General features: G+C 32.9%; 1 protein-coding gene and 1 pseudogene across 1 annotated transcript; both read left to right on the top strand.

Moving 5' to 3' along the window:
- Window positions 1–2,210: 2,210 nt before the first annotated feature.
- Window positions 2,211–9,759, top strand: LOC146936629 (F-box protein SKIP23-like; annotated as a pseudogene).
- A 5,413-nt stretch (window positions 9,760–15,172) lies between these two features.
- LOC146936628 (F-box protein SKIP23-like) lies at window positions 15,173–17,781 on the top strand. The gene is made up of 2 exons (XM_085751346.1): window positions 15,173–16,122; window positions 17,566–17,781. Exon 1 carries the CDS (start codon window positions 15,499–15,501, stop codon window positions 16,075–16,077), a length of 579 nt encoding a protein of 192 aa, XP_085607472.1. The 5' UTR covers window positions 15,173–15,498; the 3' UTR covers window positions 16,078–16,122; window positions 17,566–17,781.
- The last annotated feature ends 4,772 nt before the right edge of the window (window positions 17,782–22,553 follow it).

Below are 22,553 nucleotides of genomic sequence, written 5' to 3'. Positions count from 1 at the left end.
CAGACTATATATTTAGCAACTAACCCCTTATTACATATTGGTATGAAAAGATGCTGGAAAATGAGGTTAAATTTGGATTCCTGGATAAGTGTTTTGGTGGATTCTTCAACTCTTCTCTTTAACCAAGTTGCGATATTCAAGGTTAGTTCTGTTATCTTGATTTGATGTTAACATTATTATCGTATTATGGTGTTATAAAGTCGAAACTTAGTTGATTGGTTACAATTATATCTCAATTGAGTTTATTTAAGTTTGATCTTGGTTATTTTATTTTGATCTTGATCGCCTAAATTGCTTTGGTGATGTAAAGTTGAAACTCATTTGATCTGTTACGCTTATATCTCAACTAAGTTGACGTAAGCTTGATCTTGACTGGAGTATTTAATTGTTTAGAGGCAACAAACCTTCTGAGACCAGAAAAGAGAAATAAGAGTTATGGTCTCAGTTACAATCTTTCTTTCAATTTGCAAAATAAGGTATTGAGTTCTAACATTTGAAGCTCAAACCCGATTGATAACTTCCAACTTCCATTTCCATAATCAAGACTTCAAAACATTGTTAGATATGAGCCATGTCCCACTTTTAGATTATCTTATTTATGTATCATTATCGAGTTAGACTCGTATCTTCATTTTTGGACACATGAATAGGTTGACTAACAGCATTATATCCCGATAGGGTCTAAAATTTAGAATAGCAGAAATAATGGGTGATAAAGAACATTTAACTTTATTTGTAAAACAGAGAAGTTAAAGTCCATAAAAGTAGAGAATTGATTCCGAGATACGGTGAGAAAATATTTGGATAGTAAGCAAAGGGAATGAGAAAACTAGAGGTTACTCTTCATAGTCAGAGACACCATTTTTATCCTTCAATCTAATGTAACAGATCCTCTTCCTCTCTCCCACTTTCTTCTCATAATTCTTGTGAATCACATCATCATTCACATCCAGGAACTCCCCATCCATGTGATTGACTCTGAGGGAATATCTGGTCTAAAATTCTTTTCAGGTGAACCTTCATCAAATTATCCTTGTGTAGATCTCATTCATATGGCTCTATCAGCATGTCGCCAACAAGACTCATTTTGTCTTCAAGGTGAAATTGGCAAAATTGCTTGTGAATGGTATATAGTGTTCCCATGATTCTTCTTGTCCGGGAAGACATTCCTAATGTACTAAATCTCTCTAGTGCCATCCAGAAGCTTTCTTGGCTGAACTTGCAGCTCAAGCTCACCAGGTATTAGATAGAGGAGGTTGTATTTTGTTGAAGACATGGAAGATGGGGAGAATTTTGAAACATAATTATCTCATCGAGACGAGGAGGGTTTGACCTGAAAAATGCTATAACAGAATACAGGATTGTGTGGTGACTGCTTTATCAGAGGAGAGTATAAATTCAAAATAAATAAATAGTTCATAATATATGGAGTATGGACTTGTAGTAAAAATGAATGAAAAGAGACCAAATAAAAAAAAATTGAACTTAACCAAAGGAGTAATTATGGATCAGCCCATAAATGGTTATGGTGGCCACTACTTAAGCTATTTTTATTTGAAGTAGAAGTCATCATAGTTATTTGTGGGGAGGTAAAGATGAGATTTGTGACAATATACAACAGGCCATAATCTTCCATTATAGTGGCAGGAATAGCACGAGACTGCTGCAGTTGGAAAATGTGACACATGGAAGTTCTACAGCTGTAGCGATAAGAGGCTGCTCTGCCATTATATCATACTATTGAAATTTGATTAGTCTGCCAACCTTCTACCATCAATCTATCCTCCCTTGAAAATTTCCATGATTTTTTTGATATTAATTCTAATAATGAAGTGTATATTCAAGGAAGAATTTCCTTCCTGTTTACATCAATTCAGTCTCAATCCCACATCCTGCAACATTTATCACTACCTCAAAAGCTTGGTCAAAATTTGACTTTCTCATATTATTTACTTTTTTTAATGCAGATTTTACTAGATACTTCCTTGTTAAGTAATTTTGAACATTAATTGATTCTTGGTCGCAGTGGTAATACGTCATAAATTACAGATTGCAAAATATGTAGATACGCGATATTCATTTATTGGTCAAAATCTGCCACCTTGCTTCCACGTGAGACAAACCACATAAATTTCAAAAGAAGGAGCCGCTAGCTTTATAAGAAGAACCAAAAGCTCAATCCCACACAAATCAGAAACCTAGCTCCATCCATGGCAGAGGCAGATTGGTCTGAACTCCCAAAGGATCTTCTCAATCTCATATCGCAACGCCTCGACAATGAACTTGATCTCATTCACTTTCGATATGTTTGTTCCAATTGGCACTCTTCTTCCATCCCCAATCATCATAAAATTTTACCCTTTAAGTTCCTGTAATATCCCGCTTAATATGTAGAAACGTATTATCTTTTAACTATGATTTGTGCGCGAGTTAAGATGAGGGTACTTTAGACATTTGAACTTGAAAGGTATATAAAGGCTTTAGACCCCAAAATCTTCATTTTTCCCTCAAGCTTCTCTCTCTAGGTCAACAACAACATTGGAGCTCTCATCTCTCTCTAGGAACTCAGTTCCTTTTTCTTCCTCAACACTCAAGTTTCATTTGAATCCTTTAGGCAAGAGTCTTTGCAAGTGTTGTGCATATAGGAGCAAGCTATTTCAACTATTATTCCTTTACCTAAAGTAGTGATTTCTAGGGTTTTGTGGTTTAGAAATTTGGAAGCAACTTCAAAACCATTCAAGGTGAGTTCTTAGCTAGTAACTCTTTCCCATGGGGTGAGATATAATCTTGCTAGGAAGCAATAGCTTGAATCTTGAATATTTCCCATGCTTAAGATTCAAGAATATAATGTTTGATAATGAAATTTAAGAGTTGTATTCTGCAATACCTATGTTTCCCTGTTTTTTGGTTGTATAGAGTTGAGAACAAGTTCATGATTGAGGGTTGGCAAGCTCATTTTCTAAAATTCTGGGTCTGAGCTCAAGAAAGTCGCTAATGGCGAAATTTCCAAGCCATTAGCGAAATTTCCCAACAAGCTATGCCATTAGCGAACCTGCAGCATGGAAAATTATTAATTTCGCTGATAGCGAAATTGTCTAGAAAGTTTCTGGACTTTTCGCTATTCGCAAACAACATACATGTTTCGCTACGGCTGATTCTAGTAACTTGTTGGGACATCTTTGTACCACTTGAGTTTAGCATTAAACTCATTGTAAACACAAAAATAAAACCCTCATTTCTTGAACATGTAATTGCAACCCTAGACATCTCTTGGTTGAAGGGAAATGGGAAGACATATGGAACACGTATTTTAATCAACTAGGTAAACCCTAGGAGAGAGAGAGAGAGTCTCTCCTTATATGTATATGGAATAGACATGAACTAACAAGGGAATAAATATAGAGCCTTGGCCTAGTATGTCGAGAAATTAGAACAGTACGCATGAATTTCATTTATGTTCAGACGTGATGCAATTAGATATCTTATTCACAAAGAATGTTTAAATAACAAGTAGGTGTCGTGTCTCTTGAGAACCACACTAGGTTGGTCTCAAGGGGTTTCCATTAGGTGAAACGGGTTTAGCCGTAAGGGGCCCGCATGTCACTTAGGGAGTTCCGTTGGTTATACCTTAGATAGGTTTCCAACGGTTAGAAAGGGATTGTGCTCGGGTTTACTCCACCCCGGGGCTCTTCGTAAAATGAACTCAGATTTGATATTGTTCAACGCTAACTTCTAACATAATTATACTTGGTTATGAGACGACGTTAGATACGTTCAAGCTATGTAGTAGAACAAGTAAAGATAGTTACGTCGACGACGATCTTAGGTTTTCCCTAATCGTCCAACTTAGAATCGTATCATGATTATGTTATGAATAGGCCTTGATGTGTAGATCGTTTCTTGGCATAGCGGTATTAGACTTGCCATAACCGCCATGATACGTATAGTGATAGCAAGACTTATAACAAGTAAGAAGAATCTTATGACGGCCCTAGCATGCACGACCGTCTAAGTATACAATCCCCCATACACATATAATCATCCGCCAGGTTGTATTTTAGACACATGGTAACCATAGGCTTTCCCCGAGGTTATCATTAGCCTGGGGTTAGATAGAACTCACTGAGGCATTATGTCTCATCCGTCTCCTTATTTGTTCAAGTACACAGGGTTCTCGAGCAAAAGGTAAAGAAAAAGCTTTGGATTGATCGTGTTTGCGTGGAACCAACTCGGTGTTCATATAGTTGATGTATATGTTATATTATGAGATGTTTAGTTATGAACTATTGTAGCTAGCCTTTGTTTTATCTTGGTTTTCGGGTGTCAAACATTGATTACGTTTGAACCTTTTAAACCGGTGATATCTTATTTTTTCTTGGGAAGGGAAAAAGTAAGCAAAACCCTTGAGAATCGAGGTCCGGGAGTTGTTTTCGCTACGGGAAGGTGTTAGGCACCCATAACGACTATAGTATCCTATAGGAACCGTCTTTGATTTCTACGCGCGCGCTTTATTTTTAAATGCTATTTGAAAGTATTTATTTAAACCTAAAGGTATTCTAAGTGAAGAATTGGAGGGAGAAGAATGTTTTTGGATTTTTATTTTAGTTGAATTGAAGGAATTTTGTTCCTTGCCTACGTACCCGTTTAAGGGATCAAATCCACCGTAGTTCTCTCTCAAAAGATGTTTTTGTTTTTGTTGGTTGATTTGAAGTTTGAAAATGGAATTTTGAAGAATGAGAGAAAGAGGCCTCAAGGGCATGAGATTATGAAATTGTGAGGTTGAATTAGTCATTTGCAAAAGAAGCCAAGTATGATTATTTTCATTGAAATTTGATTAAGAAAATGAAAAAGGAAAATTCAATGGGATTTTGATCCCAAGGTTTATTTAGAAAATAGTTTGAGTGAAGTTTGTTCATATTTTTTGGAAAATGATTTTTCTAAGTATAAAGCCTAAACATTCATCTAAACATACAATCCTAAACATACATCTAAACATGCATATTCTAGCTATATATCTAAAGTGATGTGTGTGCATGTGTCGGTGCTTGTGTCGGTGTACATCATTAGAGTCCATTGTCCTTATTACATCATGCCCTAGTTTACATTCTATGGTCTTGCAAGGAATTAAAATTGCATGAAAGTAAAGTACAAAAAGTCCTAATTATTACATACTAAGCCTTGGTAAAAATTAAAGTGCAAGAAATTAAAGGTGGATATGAGATGAGATGAGAATGCTTATGAAGAATATGAGACATGAAATGAAATGGTTAGTAACACATGACAATATCAAATGAAGTAAAGCAAGAAAGACCCTATAGCACAAAGTATAGTAAACAAACTAAAATAAAGGCAAAATGAGTGCAAACATGACTAAAATTTGCCCATAAGATGCAAGAACCATATGACCCATAATTCTCACATTCCAACACACTTTTAAAGGTTTAGAATCAGATTTTTGGAATGGGAATTAAGGCTACATGGTTAATTTGACATCTTGGAAGCAAACTAGGCATATTTGCATTATTTATTTACACAAGTAACTTGTAAACTAAGTAATCTATCAAGATTCACACTAATGCAGCAATATCAAACACAAAACAGTGGCTAAGACTCGATGAAATTAAGTGGTATAGGTCACAAATGTTCATCAAGAATTTGGAATTGGAATCAAGCAAATTTCCATCAATTTTAGCACAAAATATCACAAAATAGCAAGAAAATTAACGCCTTATTTTTTTTTTACCAATTTTTAATATGCAAAAGTTATCACAAAACAATACAAAATTATCAAAAAACCTACATGAATTTTTTGGGAATTTTTGAAGGATTTTAGACACGAGAAAAATGTAAAATTCTACAAACTTTATCAAAAAAAAAAAAATAACAAACAACTAACAAGAAAAATTTCCACACACATTTTTAATCCAGAAAAACAGATCAAGAATTGCAAAAAATTACAAGAAAGCAACTATAAAAAATTTAGGAAGCTTATTAAAGTTTTCAAGTGAGTCAGGGGTGTAAAAAATTAAAGCATAGTAGTAAAATAGCAAGAAAACCTAAGGAACTAAGGAAAACTACCAGACCTAAGGTCCAGGCCCAAGCACCAACTGGATTTGGGTCTCAGGAAGCCATGTGAGCCACACGATGGATCCAGAGACCCAAACCCTTAGATCAAACGGTACACACGCTCCCACTGAAGTGAGGATTAACAGTAGCCGTTAGATCAAAGATCTAACGGCTCACAAGGAGGGCGCACGATGAGCTTCAGAGACGCGCATACACTGGATTGGGGAGGGGTATATAAACAAACCAACACACAGAAGCTCATTTCTAACCCTAATCTTCTAACCTCTCCGCCGTTCTTCTCCCTCGTTCTCTCATCCTCCATCCATTTTCTTCCTACCACACTCATGGATTCAAACCACATATCACAAATAAACCACACATCCACACAGTTTGGGCAAAACGTTTTGGATCTTGGTACTTTTTCGAAGAGAATCCGTTCGAAATGTTTCGATATTGTTGCTTTTTGAAGGAAACCGTTTGAAATGATTCGATCTAAGCATTTCTCCATGGAATCAGTTCGAAACGTTTCGATCTTACTACTTCTTGACGAAAGTTGTTTGAAATGATTCGATCTGGATACTTTTTGTTTGAAACGCTTCGATTTGGATATTTTTCTGAAGAAAATCATTCGAAATGTTTCAAACTTGATGTTTTCTGAAGAACACCGTTTAAAACGTTTCAATCCAGATTTTTCGAAGAAAGTCGTTTGAATCACTTTAAACTTGATATTTTTTGAGGAAAGTCGAATCGAAACGTTTCAAACCACACCGATCGAACGGATTCTATCCTAATCCTTCACAAGTTCGAAACGTTTTGGATTTTGAGGCTTTCTTGGAATTGAAACCCTAATCTGATTCGTTTCTTATGCTAATGATGAGTTTACACTCTGAATTAAAAAGTAAACGGTGAATCTTCATGATTTTTGTGTTCTAGGGTTTCAGTTTTTCAATTCGTTCGAATTTTTCAAGCTTTTCACTCGGATTCACCATTATTTTTAATACGAAGCTTCGATGATGACTATGAGAAGATTTTTCGTATTTTTATCTGAATGTGCTTGGAGATTCGAACAAGTGGATCCTTGCGAGCTTTGGACTCTTCTGGTAAGCTTCAAAACCGAAAATAAATCGGTATTCAATCTTCTTCTTCTTCGAACTGGTTTGAACTTGCTTCAATTTCTCTTCTTCTCTCTCTCAAATCTTCTTGTGATCGTCTTCAGACTTGAATTGCAAGAATACGAAGGAAGATAGTTCGATGATGATGATGATTTTCGTGGAAAATCTCTGAGAACAATCCTAATTCAAAAGGATTTTATTGAATTGAATGCTTCGGTTTTGATTCTCTCGAAATTCATGTTGATTTTGAATGTTTGATGATGAATTTTGCGAAAACTGGTACGAATTTGAGTTTGTGTGGTGGTTTCTGAGTTTGTTGCGGTGGTGACCGAGTTTGTTACGGTGGTTCCTGAGTTTGTTACGGTGGTGACTTGGGAGAGAGAAAAAAATATGTTAGACTCTTTTTGTTGATGTGTCACTGAGTGATTGATTATTCTTCTTAAAAAATTCTGAGTTGGCAATGCTTTATAGGCCAGCTTGTGACTTCTGATCCAATGAGCGTTTGACACCTGTGCTGGACTGAAAAATGGCTCGGCCTTGGGCAATTTCTGAATTTTGGGACCTTTTTGCAATATTTGGAACTTTGGGGACTGACCTGCAAAATAAAAAAAAGGACTAAAAAAGACCTGGACAAAAGAAGGACTACTTTGCAATACTTGAGACTTTCTGGGACCAAAATGTAATCGACCAAAAAAAAGGAACTTGAAACGAAAATTGACCTAAAATTAACAAAGACTTAAAATAAAATGACACAAGGACCAAAATGCAAATTTTAGAATTTTTAGGGTTAAAATGAAATTTAAAATAAAATTGAATTAAAATTGGTAAAATGAAAATAACGTAAAGTGAAACGATTAAAATTTGACAAAACGGACTAAAATGAACCAATGGCCTAAATGCGGTACTTTAAAGTAACCTCTCTCTGCCGAAATTTCGTGTGAAATGACCAAAATGCCCATGGGGCTAAAACGACTGAAAATGACTCAGATACAAATTTTAAAATGGATTTTTAACAAGAAATCAAAGCAAGAACTTATACACACAAAATTAACAGACCCAGAGACAATTTTAAGGGTTTAAACAGAGCTTTGACACTTGAAAAGACTAAAATGCCCCTAAGGGCAAAACTGACTCAAAATGACTTCAAATGCAATTTTAAAATGGATTTTGACATAGAATTGAAATGAGGACTTATTCTAACCAATTTAAAAGACTCAAACAATTTTCAAGGATTAAAATGAGTTGAATGCAGGAGATGACTAAAATACCCTTATATGTGAATTTTGCCAGTAATATTGAAATAAAATGCAGAGAAAGATGTAATTGATCAGAGACAGTTCAAATGGCTTGTAATGCAAGAAAAGAAGAATTGAACAAGTATTTTTAGGTCCAAAATTAGGGTATAACAGCCTTGTATGGCAAACTTTGGTGATGTAATAATGTAACATATGACTTTGGATGTCGATGTATCTAAACTCTCGACTTGATGTCGTTTCTGTATTGTATAATTAATGTATCCAATATCAGTTTTAACACACTTTTGAATATTCTAGACTCTTTCAAAGTGGGCGTTACAGTTCCCACTCCTCAAATTCTCAAACACATATATCATCGACATTGGTTTCATTAACAACAAAGACAATACTTCATTTTGTTACCTCTCCAAAAACACTATCTTCCTCATCAAACCAAAACAGGAACAACAAGAACAAACCCTACACCCTTGGTTGATAATAATTGTCAAAACTCAATTGGAAATACCCAACTGCATCATCCACTATCTGTAACTGACTCATGTGACCCTTTTCATTTCCCAAACGTGCTCGACCTCAACAAATTCTCCCTCCTCCATTTGGGATGCATGTTCACTATAGACAACAACTTCCCTGAACTATCTCCTTTTGACTTCATATACACTCCTGAAAAGATCGCTATTCTCACACTCCATGGAAAAAACCCTATTGTTCTTGGCAAATTCATCTTTTCCCCTCAACCAGTACTGTTGAAATTTAGCAATGATAATTGGAAGGTGATCCCCGACATGTCAATTAAATTTGGAGACATCTGCCTTTTCAAAGGGTGACTTTATGTTGTCGAAAAAAATGGTCAGACAGTTATGGTTGGGCCGGACAACTCGAATGTCCACTTAGTTTCTGAACCTTTGGTTGGTGGCGGGGACAAAAAATTCTTAGTCGAGAGATAGGGAGAGTTGCTGCTAGTGGACATTTATGAGTGTTTTTGTTTCGAGTTCCCGGGTCATGATGCTATGAGGGTTGATGTGTTTAAGGTTGATGAGAAGGAGAAGAAGTGGGTGAAGTTAACAACTTTAGGGGATAGTGTTTTGTTCTTGGGGAATGAATGTTCGTTTTCTGCTTGTGCTTCGGATTTGTGTGTTCCTAGAGGAAATTGCGTCGTCTTTACTGATGGTGGCGACTTCCTGTATTTTAAAAACATGTGGCTTGGGACCTGTGTTTTTCACTTGGATCAAGGTCGGCTTTCACATCTCTCTGATTGTCCTGAATATTTTAACTTGTTCTGGCCACCTCCAGAGTGGATTATCAAAAGTTGCCTTTGTAATTGAGTAAGTTATCTTGCAACTAGTTCATATTTAAATGATCTTATATTTGGTCAGAGATTTCCTAAAGAATACATTCTTGTATAAGTGAAATTGGCATTTGCCTTCATTTAACTTTTTCATATAAAACTATGTTTTTTTTTCTAACATAGGAATTAGTTAATTAACTGAATTTAGAAGTTAAACCCAAACCATGGCATAACGTATGAGACTGACAAGTGAAACGTGATATTTATTGTAAGGATATGTTTTTGAGGTTATTCGTCCATTCTGTATCTGATTTAACTCGCTTTTCAGCATAAAACTTCAGTCAACATTATTAGTACCTCAAGTCACTAAGACAATAATGTTTTTGAATGCTAGTTCCCTTTAAAAATTGGATGTTTCTGAGGGACCTTCAGAAGTGATGGATCATTAAAGGTGCATATATTATTATTGAATAGTACATGCTTAGATGCCATTAGATTTAAATTTAACACCTTCAATCAATTCAATTAGCTGGGCCCAGATTTTCTTCTGTGACATGTAAACGAATTCAATATAAATTTGTTTGGAAGCATGTTGACCTTGAGCATCTTTGTCGTAATAACGTGTCATACCACTTTCTCCTTGCTTTTATAGGTCCTTAGAATTTGGTTCTCATGTTTACCTGTTTTTGTCTTTGTTATCATCACAGTAATTTTTACTGTGAACTATAAGAACATTTTAAATGTCATGATAGGAGTTGTCTATAATTTGGCATTGGCAAAATTTTTTGCCCCTAATTATTTGATGACCTTTGTTTACTTGTGATGGAAACTTCTTCCATTAGGCTCATTTATAAAGTTGACAATGAATATTCAAAATACCAAATTCTTGTTTAATTGTATTTGTAAATTTGAAGCTGATTTATTTTGTACGTTTGTTTTTGAAACGGAAAAATGATAATACATATTCATTAGTTAGAGGATACATTGCATGCATTGGGAATCTCCACATTGCTTTGTCATGTGTACTTGAACTAGATACAATTATGACCATGTTGTAAAAATATTAAGTGTTACGCTTTCTTTGGCTTTGATAGTTATTGTTGCCTATTGGTCTTACAATATCTACAATAATTACAATTAATAATCAGAGTTAGGTTATGTTTCAAAAGAGTTTTCTTTGTTTTTGGTGCAGGGTGCTTGCAACTTTGGATGCAGAACATTACCTCTCCAAGGGGTTGGTTTACAATAGGTTAAGAGTGATTGACTAGCTAAGGGGTGTCCAGAACTCAAAATGTTTGAATTTAAATAAAGAAGATTTAAAACAGCTCTTTATGTACTCTGCTAGTATCTTTATTTGTTCGTTGTTATTCAAAATTTGATGGTGAGTTAGACTTGCATTATTTTAGAAGTATTAAAGCTCATAGACATGCTTATATTTGTTATGAACTTATGATTCATTGGTCAATGGAATGAGTCTCTTCTTTTCATGGTGCAAAGATATTTGTCTCCTTAGGTGTGTTTGAAAAGAAGAAGGAAAAAAAAATCAAGTTGCCTCAAATAATAAAATAATCTGCTGTCCACCAAATATTGTAAAAGACAAAAATTTGTTTAATACGTTAGAAATTTATCTTGTATTGTTATGTTTTGTGTTGTTCTGTTAGGATTTACCTTTTGCAAATCAAATGGACCTTTAATGTATAGTACAACGATGTTGTTTTCGTAATCCCTTTTCCCCTTTTCGTTCTAACATTTTAGGTCCATTTGAATTTAATATTGTGTTTACAAATTTATCCTTCATCCTAGTATTTTTCGTTGGTTGCAAAAAATTATGTGAAATAATGAGATATAATTGCAAAAAATTATGAATAATGCTAGAGATACTCATTTTAATATATTTTTTAATATTCAAAAAATCATGAATAACATGTTAGAAATTATGAATAATGCTAGCGATACTCATTTTAATGCTAGCGATACTCATTTATCCTTCATCCATATATCTTTCATTTCATCTAATAAAAAATGAAATGTTAGAAATAATATTACTTGAAAGTTGAGAATGAACATCTATGAAATTGAATTAATGTACGTTTAAACTTTTTTCAGTTTACTCTTAAGATCTTTATGTTATGTTTCTTTATTAAATTGGAGAAGAGATAAATCATGATTATTTCTTAAAAAAAATCATGATTATTTAAAGTGACATTAACCGTCGTTTTATAAAATTTTGTTTGTCACAATGTAATATCCAAAAGGATTTTTATAAGAAAATGAGTGAAGGGTTGGACTACTACCTGTGTTACTTTCATAGTTTTATTTGCCAAAGGAAATTCTACCAGCTCCAAATTAGATTGTGATGTCATTTTTAAAAGAAGAAAATTAACTTGTAATTAGTACTGCTCATTTACGTTAGTGTATTTTAATTTTTAATATTTAAATTACTTATTTGTCAAATTTATAAAATTTTAGCTCTTCATGTATCTATTTTTATTTTGTCAAAAAAAAATTATCCATTTTTATTTTAAACAATTTTTTGTTAAAAAAATAAATTTGATTTTTCCAAATATATAGTTTTATTTTATTTTTTGCGTTAACCCTTCAATTCCTGAGAAAAGAGGAATGCTAGCAACATTCATTTTCGAACACTCTCTCTACCACTCACTCTTTTATTTGATGAAATTAATGTATGTTCCACCGCTGTGGGTTCTATTTTCAACGTGTAGACTCACAGTGATTTAACCTAATAAAAGAGTGAGTATTAGAGAAAGTGTTCAAAAGAGAGTGTTGCTAGCGATACTCTCTATCAATTTTTTCCTTTTAACACATCTCTATTGAGTGAATAGGCATTTTGGTCCTCAAATTTGCATGCACCGGTCTATTTCATTCCTAAATTTTCCAAAATAGTCAATACGTCCCTGAATTTTATAAATGTCAATCAATATAGTCCCTCCGTCAAGTCTTGTTGTTAACAGTGTTGACATGTCACGTTAAGCACTGACGTGGAGTTCCAAGTCAGCTTCCAGGTTTACACGGACGGATTTGATCGATTTTTTTTTAACTTTTTTAATAAAAAAATAAATTTAAATGAAAGTCATCACCAATTGTTATACTGTTGAACGATCCCTGAATTATTCGTTAAAAATCAAGTTGGTCCCTAAATTATGTTATTCACTATCAAATCGATCCCTCCATTATTTATTTTGTCTATCAATTTGATCCTTGATACTGTCAAATAAGTTGGATAAACAACTTAATTTATAGCTTGTAGCATAAGCGCTTATTACGATAAGTGTTAATGGATAAGTTATTCCTATAACAAAATATAAAATAAAGTTAAATTGTTTTCCTATAAGCTATTTTCATAAACTATACTGTCAATAATGTTGAGAACGGCTTATGAACTTGTCAGTTTTTTTCCTATAATTTGTTTGTGTAAACTATCTTGAAAAACTTATAAAAGTAAGCTTGAAACAACTTATGTACAGTTATAAGGTGTTTTCAAAGTTCTCCCAAACAGTATCACAGTGCTTATGCTAGTAGACAATCTCAAATAACTTAATCCAGACAAGCCTAGTTTATACATAATACCTTATACTATAAGCATTCAATTAAGTTTTTTTCTTCAAGATAAGCACTTAATTAAGTTGTTTATCCAAATAATGCCTTAGTAAAATACTTTTAGCAACAACTAAAAATGGAATCTTTCACCACACTGTAAACAGTAAACAATACATTGAACCTCTCTTTTTTCATTCATTAAAATTTCAAAGTATAGACATATATATTTTGAGGAAAATCATTTACCAGAAAAATATATTAAAAAACAGCAATTTCATGTGATCTAAACAAACCCATCAAATCTCCAAAAACACACAAAGTAGAATGTCATTTCATAACAACTAATCAACATAATTACACGAACAATCATGAAATTTTAAACTAGTGAAATCACTAAATAATTTAAAAAAAAAAAAAAAAAACTTGAAATGTGGTGAACATAAAGAACCTGTATCTAATTTGATTACGGTCAGATTAAAATGGTGTGACAAAATTAGAAGAGTTTGAGCAAGGTTTAATCTAAGTGAGATGGAATCGAATGAAATTCATCACATTATGTTAAACAGAGGAATGTTTTGAGGTCATGTAAAGTTTTGAGAGAATTCAAATAATTTTAGGTGAATCCCATTATTTGGAATTTGGATAATAATTTAAAGAATTTCAAAATGATAGAAATTTATGAAGTATTTTGTTAAAGTTAAATTTAGAGAATTTTGAATGACACCTAAAAGCTAAGAATTTCAAATTTCTTCATTGTTATAATTTTTCAAATTTTGCATTTTGATCCTTAAATTTTACAAAAATGAAAAATTAATCAAACAACAAAAAGGTATATTAAACCCTTTAAGCATTGCAAAGCAAGAACCTCTTCAATTTTAACAAACAGAATAATAGAGAAAAGAGAAGGAATAAGCATTAGATTTTTGATAAATTATGCACAATCATAAAAACTTACCTAAAATAGTTTGTAGGTTTCATTATAATTGGTTTAAGAATAAAGTAAACTCACTAAAGTGTAGATAATCCAGCAATTCAAAAATAAAATAAAAGAAGTAAATTAATTCCTTAAGCAACACAAAAGAAGATATTTTTTTTTTAAAAAAAAAAACTCAATGATTGCAAGTCCTTTTCAAAAACTCATGGGTTGCAACAAAACATGATACTACAACTTAAAAGTGTAAACATTTTAAAGCAATCATACATAAAACTCAAACAAATTTTGTGTCTGGCTTACAATCTTAATAGGAATGATTTATTTATAACATTTTTTTCTCTTACAAATGCTACATAACATGAACAAAGGATAGCAAATATGGCAAACATTGTCTTTACAAAATCAGGTATGTTATCAAACATATCTCTATTGGATGGTATCATACGTGATAGGTATGTCATTTAAGCCTCAAGAGATGAATATAAGGTGGATCTGTTGGTTTATATTCCCCTAAAGCCGTATTTGTAAACGCAAAAATCGTAAGAAAGACACCAGAAAGCAATAGCAAAACCTCAACTCATGTGAAAATGAAAATGCAGATAAAGATAGCATCTTTTAAGGAAAAAAACCTTTTTGAAACTGAATGAGGAATTTTGTGACATTTTTGGCAGATTGGTTGTCCATCATTCTTACCTCTTATGTAAAGGGTGATATCTTTGTTGTTATGACAAAACAAATCTCAGTGTGTGTATATATAGTACTTGAAATAAGTCAATGGTCCATTAAGCTATTCCTTTCGTGTTCCTCATAGGCATTCATCACTAATAATGATACTTAATGTGCATGTCTATTTTCAATGTTAATTAATTATTTTGTTATATAACTTCTAAAAACGGTTTGAATGCCATTAGTACACATTTATATCGAGTTTGCATATTCCAATGGAAAATTAAAACACGCCATCTTTCTCCTCAAACCACCACAACACCAACCATCTCTCAACCCTTGGTTGATCGGAATCGGTCCTGATTTCAAAGGTAAACTTCAACTCTGGCATCCTTTCTCATGTGACCAAAGTTTATCTTCAGATTTCAATAATGTGCTTGACTTTAACAAACTCTCGTTTCGAGTTCTCGGTTGCATGTCCTACTTCTACATACACCACCTGATTGGAGGATATCAGAGTTCCTTTAGCCATTGTGTTGCTGCTGTTTGTCGGGGGAACAACGTCCTGTTATCGTCACTCACGGTGAGTTCACTCATTGTGGCATCACTCAGGCGGTGATGATGTTTCGTTGTGGGGACGATAGTTGGACTACCATCCCCAACATGTCAAACTCCTATGGAGGAAATGCTTGTGTTTTCAAAGGGCGGCCTTGTGTGGTAGACAAATCTGGTCGGACTGTCATGATTGGACCGGATTTGACCACTCATTTGATCGCTGAGCCGGTGTTTGGTGGGCAAAGTAAATTCTTGGTCGAGAGTAGTGAGTTTGAGCTGTTGCTAGTGGATAGATATGAAAATAATTATTGTGTTCCGGTATGGTTTGATGTGTTTAGGATTGATATGTTTAGGCTTGATGAGAAGAAGAAAAAGTGGGTCAAGTTGGCGAATTTAGGAGATAAGGTTTTGTTCTTGGGGAATGGATGTTCGTTTTCTGCTTCTGCTTCCGAGTTGGGTTTTGCCAATGGGAATTGTGTCATCTATAGTACATCTGATAGCTTCCACGATCTTAATATCAGGAAATGTGAAATGAGTGTTTTTCACTTGGATCAAGGTCAGGCTTCACCTTTGTCGGATTATCCTGAATATTTCAAGTTGTTCTGGCCACCTCCAGAGTGGATTGCCGAGTTGCGTTCGTAACAGAGATGGAGTCAGAGGTGGTTGTTCGAAAGGTATTAAGAGAAGGTAGTTAACTCTATTTAAAACTTGTTTCAACTTTCACTTAGCTTGTCTTGGTTTTATCTATGTCATCTGAATTCTTTTTCTCTGATATTTTACCACTGTACCTGTTTTTGAATCACTTGTAAACTGTCATCATAGGTCATTATATATTTTTGAATCACTTGTAAATATGAAGCTTATTTGTGGTATACTACATCCATCTTTTTGAAAGAAATTGGATGATGGAATATTGCATGGTTTAGTATAAAAAAACTAGTCATCTAATATGTTATATTTTTCATCTAATTTGAGGTTTGTTGCAGTTTCTAAGGTGCAAAAGAAGCGTTTTATAGTGGCAGCTTAAAAAAATTTGTTTTATTATATGTGTTGAAGTTGATCTTAAGTGTTTCTCCTAATTATTTGGCATGTCAGTTGAATTCATTCCCTGTCATATTTCAACTAGTTTTGCAGTCAGAGAAAATCACGTTAGTTTAAGAAACTGACCAAATGTTATCGTGAACTGAGAGCAATAATGATCTTTAGAGTCTAGTTCAATAATGTATGTATGGATATATGTAGTACATCACCATGGCTAGTTATCTTTAGAGTCTTCTTTTATTCTTACTTTTCCAGACAACATGTTTTGCAATGAATTCCTAATTCTTAATTACATATTCATATGAAAAAGATGCTAGAAAAAGTGGTTGAATTTGGATTGTTATGTTATGTTATTTTGATTTGATGTTGACCACTTGTATTATGAATAATTATGGTGCTGTAAATTTGAAACTTATCAGATACAGTTATATGTCTAACAATAACTCTTTTTCGGGTTTAATGAAATAAGAGCCATGGTTCTTTGATTCTTTCGTCATTACAATCTTTCGACCGAGTATCTTAAAACTGTTATTATGGACTAAAGCCTATCTCCTAAAATCTTCTCTATTTATAGAAGGGATATTATGAACTACTCCATTATTTACCAAACCTTATGATGTCATTTGAGAGAGAATTTTTCTGATTCAAAAAAAGAGAGAATTTTTTGAACATAATTAACCCATCTATTGTCTAATAACATTAGTGTTTGGAATGCTAGTTTCTCCATAGTTTGTATTCGAGGGCATGATATATGTAACTATGGTTGCAAACTCTTGTTTCTTGTTTCCCTTGTTAAAAAGCACATTGTGAAAAATGTAGTTCTGAGTAACTTATCTATGACTTTATCTGTCCTCTTTGTTTCTCGTTTACTTTGATTAGGTTATGATAGTTCATCCTTTGTTATATAAATTTTGAAGTTTTCTTCGTTGTACATAAATCATGTACTTATTACTTGGTGTGTAATTCTCACTATTAGATATATAGAAAATGAATTTATCATTTTATTTTTATAAATTTTCTCTGATTTGATTTATTAAGATTTTGATCTTTTCATTTAGTTTTAACAGAAACTTTTGTCACTTTATACAGGGGCGAGGGAAAGAAAGAGGACATGAGACAACAATGGCTTCACGCACAAAACATGGCAATATGCAAATTTAATCTCTTGTTATTATATCCTGATGGCATGACGGTGAAATTGGCAAAAGTGTTATATTTCCAAGAAGACTTGTTGTTATTTTGTTTCTATTCTCAGTACTACTCATGTTTGATATATTGAAAAGAGTTCTAATTTCTAATTGGTTATTGATTCTCAGTTTTTATTTCTAATATTTGTATTTTCTTCTCTACTTGGTAATGAAAAACAAAGCTGGATTTTCTTTCTTTTAATTGCATCATCATTTGAAGAGGATCCAATGCATAAGTTTTTCAAATTGATCTTACTATATTAGTATATATGGTTTCTGGCTTTTGTTATTGCTGCTGTTTTTTCCTTATTACTGCATCACTTTTCTTTTGTTCATGCAATCACCATTTCTCAGTACTACTCATGTTTGATATATTGAGAACAAAGCTGGTTTTTCTTTCTTTTCATTGTATCATCATTTGAAGGGGATCCAATGCATAAGTTTTTCAAATTGTTCTTGCTATATTAGTATATATGGTTTCTAGCTTTTGTTATTGCTGCTGTTATTCTCTTATATATTATTACTGTCATCACTTTTGTTTTGTTCTTACTATATTTGTTATTTTCCAAATTGAATATACAATCCTCATGGTACATGCTAGAGAGTTTCTTGAACTCTTGCGATCATGACTTACTGTCTAGACAACTTCCTCTCTTCGGCCTGGAGTTCTGTTTCCTGGAAGCTTTCTTAGTAAAAATATCCAAATGTTGAGTTAGAGTGATGTCTAGTTCCAACCCAAATGAGGGGGATGTGTTGGTGGGATTGAATCATGAGAGTAAGAAGAGGATGGAAATGTCAGATAGCCAAGTTCATGCAATCACCATGCTGTCAGAACCCTTGTGGTAGGCAGTAGAGAGAATAGTTTTCTCTCAAAAGAGGATCTTAGGCTCTGGTAGTTTTTATTTGCTGGTTTCCCAACACCGATTTCCACTACAATCAATAAAATCTTCATCCATTTCAATTATTTTCTTAATTCAGAGAGATATTAAAGAAAAGCAGGCTAAGAGCTCCATAAAGCTAGGCCATATTTAAGAGATCTTTAGATAGGATCCAGTCTTGTTGTCTGTTCGGCCTATTTTTTTTATTTTTTTTATTGTCCGGTTAACTTTTTTTAACTATGTTGGAGTTCCTTTCATCATTTAGTTTGCTCCATATATTGCCTCTGATTTACATACTGCCAAAATTTTAAAATATTTGACAAATTAGTTGGCAGAGTTTTAGTATAGTTTTATTGATAGTTTTAGTGATAGTTATAAGCATGATTTGGTTGTTTTACGATTTACTTTCTCACCGTAAATTATAAAATGAATCCGGAGTGCTAGCAAATTCATGGTTTTAATATTCTACTTTCTCTAATAAATAAATTTCTGCAACTATCTTATATATCATTAAATTAAGTTGTGTCATGTTATTATACTGTCAATGAAAACTACTCTAAACTGTCACGCTGAATTAAAACTGCTTTTTATATAGGTTATTCATTTATCTTCTCATCATTAGGATGTTTTTTAAACTCTGTATCATGGTTCATTTTCATTTATTCAACACTCATCTTTATAATTAATATTTATGTGTTAATGAAGAGGATCTTAGTCAAAAGTTAAACAAATTTGATGTACCAAACTCCTAACAGGAACATTTCTTGATGGGATAATTCTAAATATGCATCTTCTCTTAAAGAACCATGAGACTGAAAGCTATATGACACTGCAAACCATGCAGGTCATTCTTAAATTCATGAAATCTGTACAAATAAATTTAAGAGTGACTCCTACAAACAAGTATAAATGAAAAATTCTATTAATTTGATCCATAATAATTTGTTTGCGACCAAATTCAGTCTTTGACAAAAAATAATATCTAAATTCGTCTCTAACATTTGACTCACATCAATTTACTACCAGATTTACTTCATAAATTCGTCGACGAGAAGAGGGTACCATTTAGTTCTAGCAAGAACAAAAGTTCCTTGATCATCCTTGATACAAATATGTTGCATTTGTATTTTAGCCTTGTCGAAAAGGATGCATCTAAGTTGCATTTTAGGCATCCTAATACCAGTTTCATCCACTTTACAACTGTTGGTACCGTCATGTGCGGATCAGGTCCATGTCTAATCTGTCTTGCCACGTCCCAGCACCCATCAGATGCACTGCACAATCAACTGCCGCATAACTAGAAACCGTTATATTATTCCAAAGTATGTTATTTCATTGTTGCCACAAGCTCTAAATGAGGCAGCATTATCATTATATATTGGGTTAATTATGTTTCTAGTCCCTATAAAATAGCGACCTTGTAAGTTTAGTCCCTACTTAATTTTAATAGCATTTTTAGTCCCTATAAAAAAAAATTTACTTATAATTTTAGTCCCTGCTAAAACAAAGTTTGATTAATTATCCTTAAACTCTTAAATTTTTGAACGATTTTTTTGAGACAAGATTAGAACACTATGAAAGGTTCGTTTACTAAAATTTAGAATTTTCTGACATGAAATGAATTAAATATGAATTTTCTAAAACGACAAAAGTTAAAGATAAAAAGTAATAAAATCTGGATGTAGAAATCAAATTTTGCAATAATTTTTTGCGGACGAACTTTTAGTAATGTTCTAAACATGTCTGCAAAAAATTGTTCAAAAATTTAAGAGTTTAAGCATAAATTAAACAAATTTGAATTGAGTAGGGACTAATACTCAGTGCAGAAAAACAAAATTAGGGACTAAAAATGCTATTAAAATTAAGTAGGGACTAAACTTACAAGGTCGCTATTTTATAGGGACTAGAAACATAATTAACCCTTATATATTCCAAAACAGAAAATATATCCCAGCTGACATATTCTAGATTTTGATAGAAAACTATTTATGGCGCCGGATATGGCGCCGGATGGTTCACATGCTTCTCTAGGGATGGTTGGAGAGCACAATTAGTTGATTCGTAGTAACTGTGAGTTGATGACGATCATTATCACTTATTTTCATTATCGTTATTATTGATAATTTTATGATTTTATATGTTAAAGTATTTACTAGAATTTAGAACACACCCTTCGAATATTTTTCTCGTCTCTGATACATGTTTAAAGTTACCGATTTTAATATGATCTCTTATTTGGATTTTATCTACGACTTATAAGCAAAGAATTGCAAATTGGGATTTGATTGTATGCATTTGACACAAGTTTGATATTTTATGAGTCATGGTTTTAAAGCTATGTGTTTTGAGAAATACGATTATAATTGTGACGACCTAGGTGCACCTAGTATGTGATTTCGGTTAGGTAGAGTTACTCCGTTAGATGGAGCTGCCCCTATGGAAAGGCTGCCATTGGGAGGAGAGGGCTATCAATGAGAGGTAAACTCCCTATTGAAAATGTTTTATGTTTTGTTTTGAGTCGAGAGAAAAGAGCTATCCATTAGATGGACCTACCACTAAGAGAGAGGCCACTCTTAGTAGGAAAGAGCTATCAATGGGATAGAGCTAGTTCTCGGTTCACCAATTTTGATTATTTTCACTAAAATGGAGTTTTCTATATTTTATTTAAAGACTTTTATTATGATTTTCGGCAATATATTGTCTAAAGGCATAATTTTAATTTCACCTCTTTACAACATTGGATTTAGAAATATTCTTATTTATGATATTAATTTTAACGTACAATGATACAAAGTAATTGAAAGTAGAAATATTCATGTTCCTTCCAAATGTTAGATAAGAGATGGCTTGTAGTAAGATTATACCAGAAGAATAAACTCATAGTTTAAAAGGTGTAATAAAAATTCCCCTAATAATTTAGTTCAATTTATGACAGTTTGGTTCAACAAGCTAAGAGCCACATATTTGTTACCTCGGCGACATTGGATTCATAAATATTCTCATTTGATTTTGGATTAATAGAATTTTATACGGTTGTAAATGAACATTTGATTTCAGAAACTTAATTACTCGTGCGCATGTGTCTTTCCCTTGTAGTTGGTGGTGGTTGTTGTCTCCTCACTAAGTCCTTGTGACTTACTCTTTCATTTTCTATTTTTTTCTTCAGATTCCCAATCAGCTGAGTAGAAAGCTGCAAGTAGATTCGAAGTTCAACATTGTCACTTTTTGGCAGGCCTCCTTGATGGATGGCTCTTTTGTCTAAGTACATATTTCAGTCAATGTATATGTAGCTATATGGAGTCTAGAAATGTCTCATTTTGAGTTTCTGGTTGATGAAAACATGTTTATTTACATGATTCAGATCTACGAAACGTTGAAAATACAGAGGAGTCAAAATTTCTATAAATATTATTTTGATGAAAAAGGGTTATGTGTAAATTATTTATTTGTCATTTGTCGAGCTTGGTTGTTGGGCTTGCTGGACTAAAATGTATAAGTCTGTATGCTGATCACGATTAGTATTTTGGGTCGTGACATATAATCTACTAGCTATTTGCTATTTTTAGCAAATAGAGCTTAAGGTAAATAGATTCAAAAACTAAGCAACAACATTGTTATCAACTGCTAGCAATTGCTAAGACAAATATTAATGATTATTAATATCAATAGAAAAATATTAATGATTTTTCCATTTTATTTCTTTTAATATAATTTTTTATTTTATTTTCACCATCTTTTTGAAATATAACTGATATATTTAAGGGTAAATGTGATGAAGAAAATGAATACAACAGACTCTAGAATCCCTTCAACCTCCTAAAACCCCATATGTTATCTATCTCTGTTATTTTAAAAATCTCCAATCAAATCATCTTCATCCCTGTTATCCATTCCGGCTTCATCCATCGTCTTCTTCAGCCCTCATTTGATACAGTTCTGTTTTTTATTTTATCGTTACAGTTACTAAAAAAAGAAACCAAGAACAGGAAGAAGAAAATCGGAATCAGCATCC

The sequence above is a fragment of the Medicago sativa genome, chromosome 3, assembly GCF_051527215.1.
Source record: "Medicago sativa cultivar Bolivia chromosome 3, Bolivia_mono, whole genome shotgun sequence".
Classification (NCBI taxonomy): Eukaryota; Viridiplantae; Streptophyta; class Magnoliopsida; order Fabales; family Fabaceae; genus Medicago; species Medicago sativa.
This window is presented reverse-complemented; position numbering and strand designations above follow the sequence as displayed.